This window comes from Electrophorus electricus, chromosome 15, assembly GCF_041902795.1.
Source record: "Electrophorus electricus isolate QZ-2024a chromosome 15, ASM4190279v1, whole genome shotgun sequence".
Lineage (NCBI taxonomy): Eukaryota > Metazoa > Chordata > Actinopteri > Gymnotiformes > Gymnotidae > Electrophorus > Electrophorus electricus.
In genome coordinates this window covers 17,703,263-17,723,820 of record NC_137511.1, presented here as the reverse complement: position 1 = coordinate 17,723,820, position 20,558 = coordinate 17,703,263, and the positions used below count along the sequence as shown (strand labels likewise).

The 20,558-nt window shown below is 47.9% G+C and overlaps 1 protein-coding gene across 4 annotated transcripts in view; it reads right to left on the bottom strand.

Moving 5' to 3' along the window:
* Nucleotides 1-20,558, bottom strand: part of ccser2b (coiled-coil serine-rich protein 2b) — a 39,142-nt gene that overhangs the window by 6,930 nt on the left and 11,654 nt on the right. For all 4 annotated transcript variants that reach the window (XM_081697333.1, XM_081697334.1, XM_035533780.2 and 1 more), the window contains exons 3-9: nt 19,888-20,090; nt 13,929-14,028; nt 12,883-12,994; nt 12,291-12,444; nt 8,422-8,502; nt 6,715-6,801; nt 2,134-2,235 (exon numbers count right to left, since the gene is read on the bottom strand). In XM_081697333.1, the coding sequence (XP_081553459.1) occupies nt 2,134-2,235; nt 6,715-6,801; nt 8,422-8,502; nt 12,291-12,444; nt 12,883-12,994; nt 13,929-14,028; nt 19,888-20,090 (839 nt within the window). The remainder of the gene's footprint in view (nt 1-2,133; nt 2,236-6,714; nt 6,802-8,421; nt 8,503-12,290; nt 12,445-12,882; nt 12,995-13,928; nt 14,029-19,887; nt 20,091-20,558) is intronic.

Genomic DNA, 20,558 nt, shown 5'->3' with positions numbered 1-20,558 from the left:
TGTGTGTGTATGTCTCTTCCACAAGGCCTCTTTCTCTCTTATCTCCAAAACAGCCACAAAATCCAGAGTCCCCACTATTCGGTGAAAATGTCAGCTCCGTCACACGCTGCGGTTAGCCTTCAGAACGTGAAAATGTCAGCTCCGTCACATGCAGAGGATAGCCCTCAGAATGTGAACGTGTCAGCTCCGTCACACGTGGTGGTTAGCCCTCGGAGTGTGAAAGTGTCAGCTTCGTCACACATGGCGTTTAACCTTCAAAGCTTGAAAGTGTCAGCTCCGTCACCTGCAGTGGTTAGCGTTCCGAATGTAAACGTGTCAGCTCCATCACACGCGGCAATTAGCCCTCAGAACGTGAGAGCGTCAGCTACTTCACGATGTTAGCGTTCAGAAGTGGCCAGCAGCCGTCACGAATGTGATGGAGGTGCACGCTTTGAATCCTGTCCATCCCTGAACAGCGCTACAGGACATTTGCAAATTCGATTAGAGTATCAGCCCCAGGCTTTCCCCACCCTGCCCAGGTGACTCTCCTTGCTTGTCCCAGCCTGCCGAGCAGCATGGCTTCCTCGTTCACAAAGTCCTGCCACGTCTTCCTGTCTCTCTTCATTTGCCTTGCTCTCTTCCGCCGGCTGCCCCCCTTCGTCTCTCTTCTACCGCCTCGTCTTCTCATTCTCTCTGTGCCTGCTTTTTTTCCTTCCCAAGATGCTCATCTCTGTACAAGCATATCACATCTCTCTTTCTCTCTCGCCCTCCTCCAGTTATTACCTTGAGTTCTCACTTCTCACGCATCTGATTAAATTATATTAGAATAAAGGGATATTAACATTTTTAAAAATCTGTTTCTCTCCTTCTCCCCATGAATCACTTTCTCTCTCCATTTCCCTCCCTCCTGTTATTACCTTGCTCAGGTGAGGCCAGTCAAAGGTTTATAAGTCCCCACCCCCAAGCCCTACCCATGTACCCACGATGCCTTTCCTCCCCAACCGGGAGATGAAGGTGAATATATGCCTGTGCCGAGGGCCAGCTGCTTGGCGGTGTGCCAGCCGCCCTGGCCGTGGGATTAAACACTGGGACTGCCCCTGCATGCTGTTCATTTTCCCCGCCCCTCAGACGCCGGGCACCGGCCGTCAGCATCGGCTATTGCCGGATGTATTTCACGCACGTTTCTCAATACGATCCCCAATGCTGCTGCTCCTTGCCTCACCGCCGGACTGATGGGGGAGAGAGAGAGATGATGGCCAACACAAAGCAATTTCCATGTTATTGCCGGGGGTAAGCCAAGAGAAGGTCTTTATCTGCCGCTTGCAAACAGCGCTGCATCACCTGCCAGTGGCGTGGGCCACTGTGGATCTCTGCAGACCCATGGTTGCACTTTACCAGCCTCTATCAGTTTATATCACACACGGCCAGCCTCTATCAGGTTCCACGTCTACGCAGGACGTCTGCACAGGAAGGCGTAGACCTCACCCAAACCCCACCCGCACAGGAAGGCGTAGACCTCACCCAAACCCCACCCGCACAGGAAGGCGTAGACCTCACCCAAACCCCACCCGCACAGGAAGGCAGGGACCTCACCCAAAGCCCACCCACACAGGAAGGCGTAGACCTCACCCAAAGCCCACCCACACAGGAAGGCAGGGACCTCACCCAAAGCCCACCCACACAGGAAGGCGTAGACCTCACCCAAACCCCACCCGCACAGGAAGGCAGGGACCTCACCCAAAGCCCACCCACACAGGAAGGCAGGGACCTCACCCAAAGCCCACCCACACAGGAAGGCGTAGACCTCACCCAAACCCCACCCACACAGGAAGACATAGACCTCACCCAAAACCCCGCCCACACAGGAAAACAAAGACCTCAGCTATGTTCCAATTTGTGTACTTGTGTTCGGTGTATTGATATACTAGCTAAATAATGCAATTAAGTACACCAGCAAGTTTACTTTCTATCAGTACTGAGCTACTCAGGAACATAAAATTTAAGTACATGCAGGAAACATGAACAGTGCATCCCTCAGCTTGTTTGCAATTAGTTTGCTAATATATAAATTTTACACAGGGAATGTAGGGTAGTAGAATGTAACATGTATACTCAGGGTGTATACTCGGGTGTTCTCTCGGGGTGTGTACTCACGGTCTGTACCCTCCATGGTGTCTGAGTGCCCTTGTCTTGATGCTCTTGTGTCTGGGGCTCCCCCTGTGGGCAGTGGCACTGGGTCACATCCATGGGGGTAGACTGTTCAAGGCGACAAATAATATACACATTAACATGTGTAAATACAGCATTTGGATAACTGGCATGCAATGTACCCCCCCCCCCCCACCAGTTTCAAATCCACAGGCACATACATCACACCCTTTCCATATAGTCCCCATAACATTTCCAGAAAATGACATACTGCATCTGTGTGTGTGTGTGCGTGCGTGCCTGAACCATGTGGCCATTAAAGCCTTCCCCTACACAGACGTATGTGTACACACACAAAATAATGACTGTGTCTCTGTGTGTGTGTGTGTGTGTGTGTGTGTGTGTGTGCTGCTCTAATGGCTGCTGGCACTAGTCAGGATGCCCCAGAACACAAGCTTTTATTTCCCAAAGAAAACAGCAGCTCGAGAAGACAAATTAATCCTGTCCTAGCAGAGCAAAGAACACAACAGAGAGTGAACAGGGACTAAGAGACAGAGATGGAGAGAGGAAAGGTGAGGAAGGGAGAGAGCGTGTGTTTGTGCGCACGCGCGTGTGTGTCAGGCTCTCAATCAGCTTCCTCTTTACATTCTTTGGCATTTTTCATTAGCTGGAGCAGGACTACACAGAGACAACAAACAGCCTTGTCCTTCTTCTGAAAGAAACAGCCACCTCTCTAAAGCAGCTTGGTCAAACTCCACCACACACACTCACTCACACACTCACTCACACACAAAGCTTGTTCATTCGCCACTACACGTGCACGGCTTAGTCAAAGTCCACTACACACACACACACACACACACACACACACACACACACACACACACACACACTAGAATCAATTCTTAATGTAGCTGTATCATTGCCCTCTGAAACTTGGAATGCATTTGTATATCTGAATAATCATTTGAAACAGATTACTGAAATAAGTTACTTATGAATATGCACATATTCACCACTCAGTAAACTGTCTTCCAAAGCCCATCTTAAAATAGGCTACCTCTAAAAGGTGCAGTTAAAGTCAATATAATGCATGTTTATTAATAAATTGTTTGTTACACATGGATTTATTGTTTCAGTCCCAATTTCTAAAATTACTAAACATGGCTTCGCCACATATATATGACTGCCTTTAGAAAGAATTGCATAATTATGCATGAATATGCAAATTTGAGAGCCCCCAACCTGGCTCTACTACTTGTTATGCTATTACCGATGGCTTACTCTTATAAAATGGCGAAAAGGAAATGTTGGGAAAGCCTAAACCTGTGAAAATATGATAATCTTAGACTGACAAAAACCCAAACATAATTCTTTATTTGATAAACAGCACCTCCCACTGCGCTAAGCGTTGCTCCCATAATATAAACATGTCACAACACACCATGATGAGAACAGTCACTAGTTTGCAGGAAAGAGCCTATAGGAAATGAAAGGTGGAAGTTCCACTTTGATTTCGTACACAGATTAAGCTGAGGCTGGCGACACATGCAGAGACGAGCGAGGTTTACTTAGCACAGATTCATTCACGTTAACCGTAATGCGGTCCTTATTCAGATATACTCTAGACAAAGACGCGCAGATGGAAAATATAGTAAAACAAAGTCAAAGAGACATCTTTACAACAATGACCAACAACACAAGAGCCATAAGTACAGGTAGATTAGGAAGAGGTTGGAGTTGAAAAGTCAGAAGTGGAATAACAGTAAAATGCAAAGTCTGCTGAACGTCAGTTGCAACTAAAAAGTAGCAGCATGAGCAATTTGTTCCAGCATATATGACAATCACAAATACAAGATGCTTTCCCAGCGGCACCCAAAACACCTGCTAAAGACAGCTATTAGCCCCTTCATTCCAAGTCCTTTCTAATTAAATCAACCAAAATGTGGTTTGAATAAAACTGTCATTTTCCAGACCCAGAGAAAGTGAAAGTGCGCCATCAGCACTGTGGTAACAAATGCGGTCAGTATACCAACGCGTATATAATCACAGTTAGACCTCCAACATGCTTCTCAGACGGATAAGTGACATGATAAAAGTCATTACCGACAAGCTACGAGGAAGGAATTGTAAATTCTAGTTTGGATAGAGGGGAAAAAAAAAAAAGAAAATCTATCGCATTCCTGCGCAACATCCTCTGGAGTGTCGGCATAGCAGGTGTGTCTGACCTAATCTGTTCAATTCATCAACGAAAATCAGCAAAACAGAGTTTTATCTCCCTACAGAACACCAGCTGAGCTTTAAATAAAGGCAATGAAGCTTCAGTTTTTCCAAGTAATTATAAGTTGTTTATTGCACACCAGAAGAGGGTCTAATTTAGAAGGTGTGGGACTCATTAAAGCAGAATAACAGAGACTTAATCAATAAGGAGCTAGTGACAGCAGGATTTCATTTCTCCTGTTTATGGAATCCTGTAAAAATTTCCTCTCATGATTAGCCAAAGCAAAGGAAACAGGAGACACAGCAGTTCAGACAATAATGGCACTGCCCGAGCGAGAGAGAGAAAGGAAGGGAATCTTAGGTGTGCGAGTAGTCGTAGCACATAGTTTCCCCACAGGTGACACTCTGCAATATAAGACCTCCCGTCCCCTCAGCTCCGGGAAGCAGCAGCAGCCTCTTCTTGACTAATTAAATGTGTAGTTTTGGTAATGAGCCAATCTCTTTTAGAACGGTCAGTTAGGGTACAAACAAACTAGGGATGGGTCCAAATGTCTGAATATCAATACAGTCATGTTTTTTTTTTTTATAGTAAACATTTTTAATATAAGAAGTTTAGCTTATTTCAAATGTTCTATGTTCTTATAAGACCAATGTGATATGAATTAACTCATTCACATTTTCACAGTGTCCAACAGAGGGCAGAGCGGAGCCTGCATCTTACATATGAATCAAGTGAAGAAAAACTACAGACAACGTAGCACAGAAGGTAGGGGTGCTTAGTGCTTCTTCTGTGCTATTACACAAGAAAACTCAATGAAGTTCTGAATTGGATCTGGACTGTCTAAGCAGTAAAGTCACCAATGTCCAACCCCCACGGGGTCTAGACTACCACACCCTGGCCAACAACCCCACCAAATATCCTGCCCACGTTGTTATAGCACATGGCATCACAGAAATATGCCGGTTAGCACTAAAGCATTTTACTCTCTTGCTTATAAATCTGTACATCATTTTGTGAATTTATCACATTTGGTTTGAGCCAACTACCTCTTTACAAGCTCACTGTTTTCAAGCTAAAGAGAAGTTACGATGTGAATAGGCTTGTGTTAGCCGAGATGAAGTCACATATATCTGTTGAACTTAAAGATATTTGGCTGACCACTTAATGGAAACCCCAACAACCTAATATAGATATTTGTGGTCAGTAAGACGTTCAATGGCATGTTTTTGGACATCGCAAGCCATTATTGGATCAGTTTTATTCCATTAATATGAGCTGAATCCGACCAGTGAGGCAGGAGCAAACATTTCAACTTACATGCTATCGTCAGAGCTCAGCTTCACTGGTTGGATTCGGGTCATACTAAGTACATAAAATGTATCAAAACATCTGCTGGATTTTCCTGACCTTTTGGCAGTGTGTGGGCGACATTCTTTATTTTTGTGGACATTCTACTATTGGTTTCACACAACTACAGCAAATTTCTTTGTTTTTTAAAAACATTTTTCTTTGGATTGAGAGCAACTATACACCTTTTGTTTTTCAGTGAGACGCCATTAATTTAAATAAACTTTCAAAAAATGTTCAAATAATATCTTACAAATTAAAATATCACGTGATCAAAAAGCCATCCTTAAAACAAACAAACAATTAAAAAAAAAAACTCTTAAAAGTTAAATGAACTAGCCACTGGCATGGACTTGAAAAATTCTAAAACAAATTATGGATCCAAAAAAAGGAAAGGGGGCAGAACCTAGAATATCGAATCAAAAAGCCGATAAAACTAAATCTTCCATGTTCTGACGCATGGAGCGCGCCACCCGAGCTCCACCGAAAACCACGGGAACAGCAGGAGCTCAGGGGACGCCTGCCCGGCGGGATCAGCTCGGTGGGGCCAGATCCTTCCACAGCACTGCCGCCTTTTGATCGCATGCGCGTGTGCTTCCCCTCCTCCCAGTCTGGCAGCGCTCCGGCTCCGCGGGCTCCCCTCTGTGTGTCTGGTATGAGGAGGTTGGCCAAGCACTCGCGTCTGCTGCTCTGGGCTCGAGCGTCTCCTAATGGCTCCTCCTCGCCACGGCGTGCATGTGTGTGTATGCTGTGTTTCTTCGGTGACTTTAAGCAGCAACATCCAACGCACGAGCGCATATTACAACCACCAAAGGAGCCAAGGGAAATAAAAACATGAAAACATCCTGCACTTCGCGTAGTCGTTTAAACGGGGGACGAAAACACGCAATTAATCTCATCTTCAAATGAGGACTAGTTTTCTTTTGGTTCCTAGCTATGAAGTGTCTGGGGTTAAAGTAAACAAACAAAAGCTGTGGAAACTGAAGTTGGAAGGTCCTTTTCAGACGATACTGACTTACCATCTGCTGAGTGAGCTGAGTGATCAGTCGCTCTTTTCCCCTCAGCTCTTCTCTCAGGACCTGAACCTCTTTGAGGAGCTCCTCCACCTGGAACAGAACGAAGTGTGAGGATAACCCAACACACACACACAGGCACACACACCTGGAACAGCTCAAAGTCTACGGTTAACCCAACACACACACACACAAGCTGCAGCCCTATTTTTTAAGATTGGTTAGATTGATTGGGGTATATAGCCTAAAGTACCTGTGAAGGTTACTGCCCTTCACAATCCTTCAAATCTTAAAATCACTTTAAGAAGCAGGTCTTAAAGATCAGTGTAAAGCTTCAGGCCAAAGGTGAGCCATTTAAACCATTTTTAAAGACAGACTGGTGGATTCATGTCTGTTTAAACTATTTAAACCATGCCATTTACACCAAGACAGACAGGCGGATTCATGTCTGTTGAAACCTCTTTTCTGCGGAACCCTTTCTGCTTCTACATCCGAAGGCGAGTCACAGAAGTGCACTATACCAGCAGGGTCAAATCCCAGGTGCGCCATGCGCCCCCCGTGGCATAGAGTGGGTGTGTGCTGCAGTGGATGCTGGAGATGGACAGCATGGATGTGTCTCAGTGGCAGAGAAATGCGCGGAGATTCAGTCATACATGGTTGCATAGCAATAGCCTCTGTCGTCCTCGACTACAGGCAGCGTAGTAAAGTGTGCAGAGAGACATGAGAGAACTAGACACAGAGGGCTATCAGCGCGAAAGCAGAGGAGGTGATCAGCATTAAAATGCATGAACCTCAATCTCTCTCTCTCTCTCTCTCTCTCACACACACACACACACACACACACACACACACACACACACACACACACACACACACTGCTGTGGGGAGGGGTGAGAAGAGACAAGAGCATGCTGGTGGAAAACAGCATCAAAAAGACACCGCGAATGAGCGGAAACACGCAAGCGTCGAGCAACAGCCGAGCCACCGACGAACAAGCCCCCACACCAGTCGCCCCAACACAGCCGACAGGGCTTCCAGCGTGCAGGTCCAAACACTGGATCACTCGGGGGGGGGGGGGGGGGGTGTCAGTACCAGCCCCGCAACACGCGTGCAAGTCTGCGTCCGCTCAGACAGCACCCCCCGGTGGACGGCTGAGGGTACTTCCACAGCCCAGGAGTTAAAGGTACAGGGCGTTCCATTTAAGCTCCGGCTGAGTGCCGTCATTCTCCGGCGCGAGCCATACGGACCGCAGCCAAGGAACCACTAGGGCCGAACAGGCGATAAGCAGGGCAGCCCTAACGACAAGTGTCTCACTAACTGGCGGGGGGGGGGATCAAATGAAAGTGAATTCACGTGGCGGTGGAGGGGTGCTGTCAGGGCTTTCAGATGCCCTAGCACTCCCAACGGGAAGGGGGCTTAATCATATTTTCCGACAGAGTTACAGTAAATGAATCGGTACTCTCCTGACACAGAGGTACGAAGGAGAGAAGCTTACGGAGAAAAGAGGTTTACATGGGTACAAAAGCCACCAAGTCTGACACGTTTTAAAATCACAAGGGGAAAGTGGTCTATTTTGAGGTGTTTTTTTTTTTTTTTTTTTTTTTTTACTTTATCCATACAGCTTTGTTTGGCATATGGACGCTCAGCTGAGATGCTTATTTAAACGGTAAATCAGAGAGATGTCGTTTTCCCTTTTATACACTTCAGGCTTACTTGCTGATGGCAGCTTGTGTCTTCAGAAGACGGACTGGCGGTAGATTCTCCGACGTCGTCTCCGCAGTCGTCCTGCTCCATCTACAAAGTCATGGGCAAACGCACAGAGCAGCTCAGCCTGTTTAATTCTGCACAATGGCCCACCCTTGGGAAAGTCCTCTTTCTGCTAAGCTGCAACCCTGACTTCCCATTGTAAGTCACAATAACACTCACTCTGGGCTGTAATGGAACCAAAATGCCTTCTCCTGCCCGTGTTTAGAGAACAATAAGGAGACTAAATAAGAAAATGGAAATTAATGGTGCGTGGAACGCCACAAAACTGCTGGCTTAATTATGACATGCAAATAAAGGATAGACTCTTCACCAGTGGAGGTGCTCCCTGTCTAACGATGGAATTAATCTGGGCCGGAGAGCAGAACGTCAACGGGCGCCTGCCGCGCTGAGGAGAGTGCGCACGCCCACGCATAACTGATCCCCTATCAGCCTTCAAGTCCTCTTGACGTCTCGAGCCCTAATCATATCCATCATGATGCGCATTAACAAACTGACCCGAGAGCTGGTGATGGAGGAAACCTGGATGCTGGTGTGGAATGCATATGAGGTAATTGAGATAGCCCCACCACCCACCCCCACCAACACCACCTCCACCACCACCACCGCAGGTGAAAGGAACGGACCATCTGTCTCACAGACGGAATACTGCACAATGCCTTAAAGGTGTTGTTCGAGATTCCGACCTGACGGCTGGCATACGGTCCGCACAGAGAGCCCGTGCTTGGGGCTGCTGAATGAAACATACATCGGGGGCATCAGAGAGACAGCCTCAGAAGCCAGGATGAGCCCGCACGCTGGGCGGGGTGGGCCGAGCACTTTCACTAAAGCTAATCCGCTGACCCGCGCTCCTTTCTCTTCTTCTGTAAATGCCACGCCTTACATATATCTCCATCAGCTTTTGATAAAAAGCACTACCCTTTTAGAGACTGGTGGGGGGGGGGGTGCAGACAAGCTATGTGGACCACTGTGTCTTTCATATAACTGTCAGAAAACTACAGATCATTTTCCAGCAAGCTTCCTCAGCCATGGCCTAAAAAGAAGCGGGAGGGTGTGGAGCCGATCAATCTAGGGCCGATCTAGACGAAGTCTTAAACGCATAATGCAAGATCTCGGCATCACGCTAAAAGCTAGTTTTGAACATCTCAAATGGCAGGCAGTAGGGAGAAGCCTGAGTGGTTCTTTGCCGTGTGGATTGGTGAGAGCACCCACTCAATGATGAGGGGCAGACCAGCAGAACAGGACAGACCGCCTGTGCTTCCAGCCGACTGATCTCTCCGTCCTTCTATTTCTCTTTCGATCATCCTTTTATCCCGTTTGAGTCCCCACCAACACTCCCTCCGAACCCCTCAGGAAAGTCAAGAATCAAACCGGAATGCTGCTCCAACTTCTGCCAGCATTTTAAGTACCAGGACAGTCACAAGTCCACCCCTAGAACCGAAGCTGATCCAACATCAGCTAGTGTCCGAGGGACAGTGAGCGTCTCGGGGCGTGTTCATCACAGCAGAACCAAAATTACCTCTGCTTCCAAATAACAATCCTTCTAAATCTATCGCATCTGTTCTGAATGAGACCGGCTCGCTATGTTTCCATCTATTTCTCGCAGCATTTCCGTTTAAAAGGAGGTTACGTGAATGACGCCGCTTCTATCAGGAAAGCGCCTGGCTCTACTCCTATGTCTACCAAAAGCTTTCTTGACACCACATATTAAACCATACAGAAAACAAGGCAGCAGTAACCCAAATAGATGTCTTGGTAATTACACTCTTCTGAAACCTTGGTGAAGTCACGCATCAAGCCTATAACTTCTGTCATTGCCACAGACAAACTAGCATGTAGCCTTTGTGCACCACTATCAAAAGGCCCTGGGTATGTAAGGAAACTAGTAGCTTCAGACACCGATATTGACATTTCCCCCCCACAAAAGGCCACAACAATGCAGGATGACACTTTATTGTGTAGCTTGTTTGAAAATTGTCCCTCTGATTGCAGTGCATACAGCTCCATTCATCCCGCGTGGGGAGTCAATGTCATTTGCGCCGCGCTGAAAAGCAGTGACGGCTCTGAACGCCATGGCGGGAGTGAGACTTCTACAGGGCCTCATGAATCCTAAAAAGCCACATTATGCTCGGAAAGCATGTATGAAAGAGGCAAACCGACAAGTCCCATTGACAGCGCAGGACAAGTCAATTTCGGCTGCAAAATAAATGCGCATACAATGAATGGCAAAGTGGAGAAAAAGAAATGCAACAGCATTTCAGGGTAGTTTGGGTGGGGCGGAGGGGAGGTTGTTTGACTCCGAAGTCCGAGTGACAAGAATGTCTAACAAACAACTGGCAAGTGAAACTTCATGTAGCCTTATCTTCATTTTGCCGTGTTAATTCCAAGAAGATTAAAAGGTCAAATACATAATTGAAGTGTTTGGACTGCAGAAGATCCATCGTAGGACTGCCTGAGGGAGAACAGTGTATTAGACATAAAACCTTGAAAAATAGATCCCAGTCGTTAAATCTTCTCTTTCTTCTATGAATGTGTGGTTTTAATCATGTAGTGCAGTCTGAAATTTCAAGGAGGGGATTGATTTCTCCTGAGGAGCCCTTCACTGAAGTCTCAAATTTCTCCTGAAAGCATAGTTACTGTTTATTGTTACCAGTCAGTTCATCCATTTGACAATTATTCCGATTGTACAAACAACCTATTCCACTACATGCCTGCAAGGTGTTCATCATCTCCTTAGAGGAGCATCTCACCTCTCTCTCTCTCTCTCTCTCTCTCTCTCTCTCTCTCTCCATTCCAGTGGTCAAAGTTTCTGCAAACTTTCACTCAGAGGCACTGAGCCCTTGTCAAACAGAGACAGCATGAACCAACATGCCCTGCTAATGAGGGTTACGCTCCGACCCACAGGACGCAGCAAGCGGACACGCCATTCCTGCCCAGGCAGGCCGGCCTCGTCTGGCACGGCGCAGGGGCGCCGTGGCAACAAAGGCAACACGTGCATGGAGCCGATCGATGGCGGGCCGTGCGCGGCGGGCGTGTTTAACATGGGTTAACGAAAGCTCGGCTCCTTCCCTGCCGCTATAAAGAGCGTTTCGGGGAGAAACCTATAATCACGGAGGCCGGCGAAGACGGCGGGATGAGGATCGGCAAAAATCGATGAGAGAGCAGGACTGCTGACAGAACAGGCTGGTACGTATTAGTCACACACAGTGGCCAAGCAACCGCACATCGTCAGCAGAGGAGAAAACGGAATCGCACAGCCAACCTGACTGAAATCACAGATGGGCCGGCGTCCATATTGACATCCAGTAATATCTGTGATCAAACATGGCAGACGTGCCCCTGTAACTTGCTCATCAACTGTAAGAAAAAAAACCCAAAAATAAAAGCTGATACATAATATGGCCACACACTCATTAGTTGCGCCACTGGAGCATCTTGGAACGAAGGGCATTTAGTAGATTTGAGCAGAACACTACAGCTTAGCCTTCTGTTTTTCTGCTTTATTTCCATAGCTAGATGTTTCCTTTTGTTGTACCTTCATTCCAATAATGTGTGTTAAAGGAGCTCTATGAAAAGACACACTTGTATACACTATATAAGCCTTGACAGACTATATACTACTTAGTCGTTGTTAACTTCCAATTGCTGGAGCAGGAACTAAACTACAGGCTAAGACACAGAATACAGGGGGCAGGGGAGAGTTAGCTCAGGGTGGGTGGGTTCATGTGTGTGTGTGTGTGTGTGTGTGTGTGTGTGTGTGTGTGTGTGTGTGTCTGCGTGCGTGCGTGCGTGCGTGTGTGTGCGTGCGTGTGTGAGACCTGCAGCAGTCTTCTCAGCTGAAGCAGCTGTTCTTTGACGCATGAGCAGTCCTGGGTCATGTGTTTCAGGATCAGCTCGTCGAGAGGCGCCTGTCCTGAGTCTCGCCTCCCCAGATACACGTGCCCGTCGTCAACCGAGCACCAGACGCCTCCTCTGTGGAACAGACAGATGGGAGAGAAAGGGAAGGGGGAGCGTGGAGGAGGAGAAGAGTCCGCGGCCACAGACGTTCGGCAACGTCTGACGTTCGGAATAAACGTCGTGGCCAAGCGACCTCGGGGTCGCGCTCGGGGTCGTCTCCTGGCTCAAGTTCGCTTAGGCTGCGTTGCTCTTTACAAACAAGGGCATTCAATCGCAGAGGGGGGAGATGGGATCGATGTAATCCTAATGTGACAGACCCATGACGCGCTGGGCAGTGACCGTGCATGATCCGAGGGCCAGTGGGCGGGGGTGGGGGGTGGTAAAGAGAGATGTGTGCTTGGACGTTACAGGTTACAGACATCGCGCCACACCAGCTAACCGGCAGCCGCGTTTTTACCAGCTGGAGCGGAGCATCTGGGATAAAAGTGCACGGCAACAAGCTCCGCGGCTCACCTGTTGTCGTCGTGGAGCTTGTCCTGCCTCCCCCACCACTGCTGCTGTCTCCTCCACGACCCCGGCCAGTAATCCCCCTCGGAGCGCTCGTAGTGGCACATTCCGTCAACATCTGCAACAGCCACACGGACACAGCAGACCGAACTATTGAATCAAGAGGGGGGTAAATAAAAGACGATGCACGCCGCATGGCTAAGGACCAACGGCACTCGCGCACAGGCGTTCCTCGGTACAAATACGGCCTGACCGTTGTTCTGTCCAGCTGGAGAACTTAGAAACAAACTAGAGAACATGGCTAAATCAGATAGCAGAGACTCTGCCTTAGCAGTCCTCGTGAGATTTTCAAAAGTAAAGCTCGCTCGCTCGCTCCACTCACACACACACACACACACACACACACACACACACACACACAGAGCCAGAGCGTGGCTTTATGGATATGATTTCATCTTCAGCAAAACCGAACTGCCTCTCAGGTATGGTAAGATCTCAGGCGAGGAAAGTCAAAGCACTCCCGTTTTGTCCACCTGAGAGAAAACGGTCAAAAAACAAGAATCACGTAAACCAAGCCCACATCACCAGCCCCCTCTCAGCCATCCCTGTAAACATTCCACTTTGTGGAGCTCGAACGCAGACAAGCCGGTGTCTCCGCCGGCCTCGTTGACACAGCGAACAACAAGCGCGGCTCCTTGCGACTCGCGAGGGGGGTGTTCGGGGGGGGGGGGTTCTTTCTTGTAGCTGACCTGACCTGCAAACACAAACTCTGAGAGAAGATGCTGAGATGGCATCTTTTATTCAGTGGAGGTAGCAGACCCGCCGAGTACGTGTTCCAACAAGTATGCCGTGAGATGTTTAAAAAAAAACCTCCAGAGCTGTACGATGACCTGTAGGGTCTTGAGAGTGGAGTCTAATCTCACTTAATGATTGGACACACTTGAGATAAGCAGCTTTCAAGCAGCCACTGGAAAATATAACGACCCGTCCGGTGAAGCCGGCAAACACGTCGAGACGGCACAGCTGAGGCTCGCCGAGCCGTTAACACTCACCGCTGTGAAAGGAGACGTCTTCGGGCAAGTCCACGTCGAGCATGAGGTCGTCCTCCTCCAGGTGGCCTGACTCCAAGTTGTCTAGGTTGTTGAGAATGTCCTTGGGGACGTGAACAAAAGGTGCGACAAAAAAGGAGAGGGAAAGAGTGAAAAGAGAGAGGGATGAATGAGAGAGAAACAAAAGAGCGATACAGTTTCGGTGCCGAATGATCACGGACCTCAGATGGGCAGAGGGTCAGTGCACTTTATTTCCCTACGTTTCACAATGCAGAGAGCGTCTTTTAGCGAAAAAAAGCCCTTGAAAACAACAAACAGCGTTATTGGCAGAACTAGCCGGTAAGCAGAAGTGCAAAGCAGCTTTATCGATACTGAGGCCATCTCGTTTTGTTACGAGACGAGAGACCCACGCCATTCAGTGCCCCTGAATGGCTTGAGATAAGTGTGCTTGGAGATCCTGGGTACAATCGATACTCTCAGGCGACGAGCGACGGCACCGATGCTCGACGCTCAGGCGCCTTATCTGGACCTGGCGGCACGGGCCATGGGTTGGAGTGGGGGGGGGGGACCCTCGAGCGCAGGACGTTTGCCCCGTATTCCCCCCCCACCCGATACTTGATAGGCCAGCCGTTATCTGTGTGGGCCGGTCCCATGTCCGTGTTCCGCTCCATCGTCTGCAGCGGCACGCGGGAGCTTAGTCCCAGTCCGGGAGATCTGGGAAATGACTTTTCCCCCATGAGCAGCTCCACTCGTCGGCGCAGGAATATCGAGGGTGCGGGAGGCTTTACTGTGGGGCAGGTATGAGCATGGAGGAACAGTGGCTTTAGAAGAATCAGGGTCTGCGATGGGGCACTAAACCGGTTTGACTGACGTGGAGTTCAAAGTGGAAGGCTAGCCTGACAAAACAATCGGGTCGCACGCTGAAGGCCGAGGAACCGCGCGTCTGTATTTGGCGTGGCCAAAAGGCATGGGCCACCGTCAAACTTCGACTGCTTTAAGGGGAAGAGAAGAGTCCTACAGGGCTGTCAGTAATGATAGGGAGGCAAAGCAGTCTCAACTGTGGAAGCCAAGAATCAAAAATGAATAGATGGAGAGATGCAGAGAGAGAGACTAACCTTCTGCGCGTTGAACTCAAACCGCCTTCTCCAGTTTTGGTCATTACAAATGCAGTTGTGTGTACGAATGCAGTTGCGCGCGTGTGTTTTTTTCTGTTCGCGAGGTGGCCTTGTTACGAGCCGTCGCTCGATGCGCCGCGTTTTTTTAATCCCGTTCCAGGCTGTGTTTTTGTGCCAACTTCACAAACCCTCCTCTCAGCCACTCGTGTGCCGCTTCAACGCGCTTTCTGTTCAATTTCACACAACAATGCCGTGGTTTTTTTTTTTCCTCAATGGGGTCCTTCGTGCGGCGTAGTTCCCGTCTCCTCTGTTCACGGCCCCGCGCTCCCGTGCGGTTCCGCTGCCCCCCCGCTCGCTCCGGGGTGACTCGCACGTCGATGGTGATTTGAATGCATGCGTGTGCACACATGTACGACGCATCCGAGGCGCCCCGAATGCCTGCCGACCTCCGCCGGCACAAAGCAGGAGATCGATGGACACGCTGTCGGAACAACTTATGGAAAGAGGGAGAGACGCGCCGGAGCATTCGGACCAGGGAAGATCACTATGCCCCAGCAAGGTTACGGGCGGCAGGAGAAGTTCTCAGTATGCCCCTGTGACCTTATAGCTTAATAAAACCTCTGCGGTTCGCCATTAGTCATCTGGCAGGAAGGGGTAAAAAAAAAAAAGTAAAAACAAAACAACGCAAAAATAAAATAAAAAAAAAAACGACCCATGATGATGTATTAGCGGGGTGAAATTCAGAGAGGCTGTTCAGCGCTGTGGCGGGCAGGATGCCTGGACGCGCCCAGTAGGCAACAGTAACGGCAGCGGGCTGCCCTGGGGATGCCGGAGATCGGGCGTGAGTGACACACCCTGCTCGCATATTATCTGCTCTAACAGCCGAGGTGATTGGTCAGATCTGAAGGAGCGAGAGAGAAAGAGAGAGACAGGGAAAGAGAAAGAAAAGAGAGGGGTGAGGAAGAGGAAGAGAGAGCAAGAGGAAGAGCTGAATCAACGTGTAGTGCCCAAGCGCTAACTAGCCCTCTGCAGCCCTCGCTTTTCTCACCGTGGAGCAACAGTGCCCACTAGTGGCGTGTTGCGTCATGTCCACTCACTGCAAGGGGACCGGTATTGTGGGCTCTCTGATCTGCAGGTCCTCTCCAATGCTCAATTCTTCCACCCATGAATTAAATTGGGTGTCCGCCGCACGCAAGCATCAGACGGTTGAGCAGGGTCGTCTTTTAAGATCCTGAAACAAACCTACTCACACCCTGGTTACTCTTCAGTTTTAGCCTGAAAAAAAAGCAAGCTTTTGTCCCATTCACCCCTTCAACGCAAGACTAGATATAACATATTTAATATTGATTAGTGCTACCCTGTGGAAATCCATGCTGAATTATTCCAGTGTAGTTACTTTTTTCCAACTGAATGTATTATGCTGAACAGTGATCATCTTGGCCATTTAAACAAAACTCTAAATCGGTCCAATCATCTACGGGGGACAGAAGGTCAGTCAGGGTCGAAGGGGCGGAGTTTACACCTGAAACCACTGCGGCACACACGGCTAGGACAATGATTCTGCAAACTTACATACGGACGAGACCAGCACTTTGCAGAGGGAATGATGCAGCGGGTGTGTGTGTGTGTGTGTGTGTGTGTGTGTGTGTGTGTGTGTGTGTGTGTGTGTGCGCACAATCAGATCCCCTCTAAGATGTCCCCTACAGATGACCACAGCACTGAGCTCCATTCCTTTGTCTACAAGGGGATCTGAACTCTGCAGGGAGGCAGAAAGCTAAACGTAGACCCAATTTAAAAGGTCGGGCTCCTGAACAGCTCTGGAGGAGCAGGACCCTGGTAGGAGCATCAACTGTGGCCCAGGGCCGATAGGTGTTCCCGGGCAGGGGTGGCAGAGGTGTGTTGTTTCTCGCTTTAATACCTGGCCTGGTACGGATCGACATGGGAGAGACCGCATGATAACATTGTGGTGGGGGGAGAGAGAGAGAGAGAGAGAGAGAGAGAGAGAGAGAGAGAGAGAGAGAGAGAGAGAAGGAAGGAAAGACAGAGGGATGGAGAGGAAGATGCAAGGGGCAGAGAGAGAGAGAGAGAGAGAGGGAAAGATTGATTCATCTAATCCTTTTGTGCCGATAACAGGCGTTGGTCTGAAAGTGTGAGGGAGACATTTAAGCTGTTGCTAAAACACAGCATAAACTCTTAAAGGACGCACAGGTCATAGTGAGCGCCCAGAGCACGCACAACATGGCAGCAGCTGAAAATTCTAAATTAAACATGGGGGCTGTCCATAGTTCTTGCCAGGTTAACATGTACACACGTACATAGCACCTGAAACCTCTTAAATGTCAGCTATAATTGTGCAAGTTGAAATGATCACATTGATGCATTTACAGTTCAGCACATACCACAAATAATTCCATAACATTACCAGGGAATTGATCAGGAATGAAATATCGGTATGGTGATTTATCATGGGGCAGTGGGAGTATGGGGTAAACACATGTAATTGTTATGTAATTTCATAATTAAAGTCACTATTAATTCCAAAACATAGTGCAACACACACACACACACACACACACACACACACACACACGGGGGAAAGGCCCATATCCTAAACCTATACGCGGGTGACGCTGCATTTTGGTTGCGGCTTGGGAACTCTATGCAATAACAGCGGGCGGCCACAAGAGGGTGCTCGCACACCAATTATTCGCAGACCCAAGGAGCAGCAGCACTTAAATGCAAAAGGATTTCACCAGAACCTGCTTATAACGTGAAATAAAGAAAACAATTATACTGTCATGAGTTACGTCGGAACGGAAGCTTCTCTACATGAGGACACTCACCGTCCCACCAACAGATTTCAGGTCAGGTCATTTGGATTAGCAGCGTGTCATTGTCATCAAGGATTTCCCCCTTGATAATAAAATGCACATCATTGCTGGGATTCCATTGCTTGTTTTTTGACCCTAACGAGAGATTTAGGGGTTTATCAGAATTCCACCGTAGGTAAGCATATTATGTCAGTCCAGGGTCCGAACTACAGAGATATGAAATACACTTAATAGGCTGAATAAGAAGAACAATATAAATATAAATGCCTTTTAAGAGATTAAATATTTAAAACAATTCAAGATACAATATATCTATACACATAAAATATATGCGTGGGCTACATGTTAAATATACATTTCTAAACTCATCACTCAAAAAAGAGGGTTAGGTTGAGATTGATTTTAATCTCGTGCTTTCATCTGTGGAAGGAGATAAACCCGACTTTGGTAGACTTTGGAGTCCTGTGGTCACGACTGCACCGTCATTCCTTCAATTAATTCCCACAGGTCTGCTTCCTGACAGGGCATGTTACGAGCATTCTGATTGGCTGTTGTGGCAGGTAAAGGGAATAGACCACCAGAAACAACCAATCGGAGCCCTAATGGATAGGCATCATTTCACAGGGCACAGTCAGTGGCACGACTCCAACAGCAGAGGGGTCTGCGTGTCAGCACAAAGTGTTCGGCTGCTAAGCTCTGCGCATTAAAACTGAATCACGCTACGTTTACATTTACAGGGGCTGCCAGATTGCTCAGAAAGACTTCCAAAAGTGCTCTGCTTGGAAAGTTCACATAGTAACTTCATCAGAGACAGGAGCCAGTACAGATACATGAATACACATAAACTACAAACGTGGGTTTTTATGTTGTTGTTTGTGTATTTGTTTTAGGCTCATGTCCCATACACATCGAGCCCCATGCCAGGTCACTGGTGCCTTACGCATTATCCCCTTGGCATGGATACAATCCAGAGGTTTCAACAGGAGATTGTTACAGAGTTACTGACAGTGTTATACTGACAACAGCACGGATTCCAAGCAGCGACACACGTAAACAAACATGGCCCCACCCATGTAAGTCGGCCAGACTAGCGAGCCCTCGCTGCATTCCTGTCGTGCCTGATCTGTCGTGATCTGATCTGATCCCAGTGGGCAGAGCAGAAAAGCCAGCGGTACCCTTGCGTGCAGAAACGCGTGTCCAGGATTATCCAGCAACCTGTGAATGTTTACCACTGTTGATGCTGAAGAAGTCAAAAAAAGAGGAAAAAAAATGAATAAAAAGATTTGCCTTAGGTGTCCAGTGACATTCCCTTCTTCGGAAAAGCCAAGAGAACACAAACTGCCACTGTTTACTCGACCTACTGATAAGCACACTGACATGGCCATCAATAAGATCAAACGTCCAATCCATACGCTCAACTATAGTGTAGTATTGTATAGTGTAGTATAGTACAGTGTAGTATAGTACAGTGTAGTATTGTATAGTGTAGTATAGTACAGTGTAGTATAGTACAGTGTAGTATTGTATAGTGTAATATTGTACAGTGTAGTATAGTACAGTGTAGTATAGTATAGTGTAGTATAGTATAGTGTAGTATAGTACAGTGTAGTATAGTATAGTGTAGTATTGTATAGTGTAGTATAGTATAATGCCTCATATGTGGGAACCTGAAATAAGGGGAAGCAGAATGTACGGACTGCCGTCTTTGCAGCACCCGCAGTGGAGTTGTGGTTTTGTGGTAACGGTTGGGTACAAGCAAATGAAATCTTCAGATAAACCCTCTTCCCAAAGCTCTCTCTTTGGTAATGATCGTGTTTCAGCTCAGAAGTGGCCAGCCTCAGCGAGGCCTTCTTCATCACTTCCTGATACCATGAACCGTGCGTGAAAGAGGGCGCAGGTTGTACTGCGGCTCACAGAGCGATAAGAGAGAGAGAGAGAGAGAGAGAGAGAGAGAGAGAGAGAGAGAGAGAGAGAGAGAGAGAGAGCTAATGATCAAAGAGTGGAGTTTGCACACACCATGCTGTTGAGGTCAGAGTCGTAGCTTCCACACCCATGCGGAACTGCTTCTAGAGGCTCCAGGACCTCCTCGTCCCACATGTAGGTTCCCCCAGAGCTGTCAGAAGGAGAGAGGTCCAGCGAGGAGCCGTGGGGTGCGTCCCCGCTCACCGACAGTACCTCGCTCACACAGCGAGGGGAGGGGCCAGCCGCCACTCTGCTGCCTGCACAACAAAAACATGAGGATCCAATGAGGTCCCAGAGCCAAACAACCTGTGAACCAAACAGTGAATACATAACACAAGGGAGCAAACTGCATGTCTTTTTTTTTTTTAATTGGACTGAAGTTGTTCGAGCGTTTAGCTTCAGATGTTTTTTTGTTTTTTGTTTTTTACAGCTGCCAACAAAAACAGCAGACCAACTGCTCACATAAACAGACAATAGGTAGTCTTTATGCCTCTAAAACCTCTAATAAGTGCAAAGGTTTTGTTTACAGTGTACAATATTTTCATTCTCCAGACATTTTTACTTACTCTTGAGGTCCTGGAACCCCTTACTGTTTATTTCGTCAGCTTATATGTTTTTGAAAATGTTAACTGGCTAGCTTAGCATTAAAGCCTGTTGCCTTTAATGAAGGAAAATATATTTAAATACATTTAAGTGTGTGCATCAACTGCACTATAACATGCAGG